This window comes from Morone saxatilis, unplaced genomic scaffold (genome assembly GCF_004916995.1).
Source record: "Morone saxatilis isolate NCDOM2014 unplaced genomic scaffold, NCSU_SB_2.0 Contig0, whole genome shotgun sequence".
Lineage (NCBI taxonomy): Eukaryota > Metazoa > Chordata > Actinopteri > Moronidae > Morone > Morone saxatilis.
In genome coordinates, this window is record NW_023339650.1 from 12,316,338 (window position 1) to 12,317,184 (window position 847).

General features: G+C 37.9%; 1 protein-coding gene across 2 annotated transcripts in view; it reads right to left on the minus strand.

Annotated features, from left to right (window-relative positions):
• hhatlb (hedgehog acyltransferase like, b) overlaps positions 1–847 on the minus strand; it is an 8,029-nt gene that overhangs the window by 5,704 nt on the left and 1,478 nt on the right. The window contains exon 1 of one of the 2 annotated variants that reach the window (XM_035679984.1): positions 11–116. In XM_035679984.1, coding sequence (XP_035535877.1) covers positions 11–116 — 106 coding nt within the window. Of the gene's footprint in view, positions 1–10; positions 149–847 lie in introns of those variants that run through there. The other variant, XM_035679906.1, reaches the window with a different exon arrangement.

The window sequence follows — 847 nt, forward strand, 5'->3', positions numbered from 1 at the left end:
TCATACTCACAACTGGACACCTCAAAGATCCAGCTGGAAGCCCAGAACATGGCCAGACACAGCACTGTGTTGTAGAAATAGATCTCATATTTGGGAAGAGCAGCTTTGATCCCCATTGTGACACAAATAAGAGGAGCTCTGGAGGCTCCTGAACACAACAACAACAAACCACTTTATCAGTACAACTAAAACAGGTTTTACTTCTGAAATGACAACTTGTGGCCTTACAGCATACCGGGGCTTCCTTTTGCATACCCAAAAAGCAAATACATTCTGATGGTTTGCACAGTGATCATCAGTGACCTCCTCACGCTCTTATTATTAACACACTGTACAGGCCCTGAACCAGCAGCTGTAAGTGTAAAAACTAAAAAGGAAAGTGCAACAATGCAACTTGAATGTTTGTATGAGAGACATCTATTCCAACTGTAACTAAAAATAAATGTCTCAGCTTGTCGATCATTCTTGATTTAGGTCACTGTCACGTGTGAGGTACTGTACTTGCCCCGACATTTTATTAGAGGTGGAAAGTAACAAAAGATACTTCATGTGGTTTTTATATATTCAAGTATAAATATATTCTGTGACAATTTCAGTCCTGTATACTTCTGAGGGAGCTTTAGCATTTTCTCTATCTCTGATGGCCATAATAAGATACGGTCATAAATTATGACGATAAACTGCATATGAAGTGATTAGACCTTGTCCTAATGGTGGAAGACCTATTCAGATCCTTTACTTTAGAAAAAGTTGCAAACCACAATGTCAAGATAATCCTTTGAAAGTAAAAGTATAGGAGTATTAGCAACAAAATAAGCATACAAAATAAAGTACTCATTATGCAGAA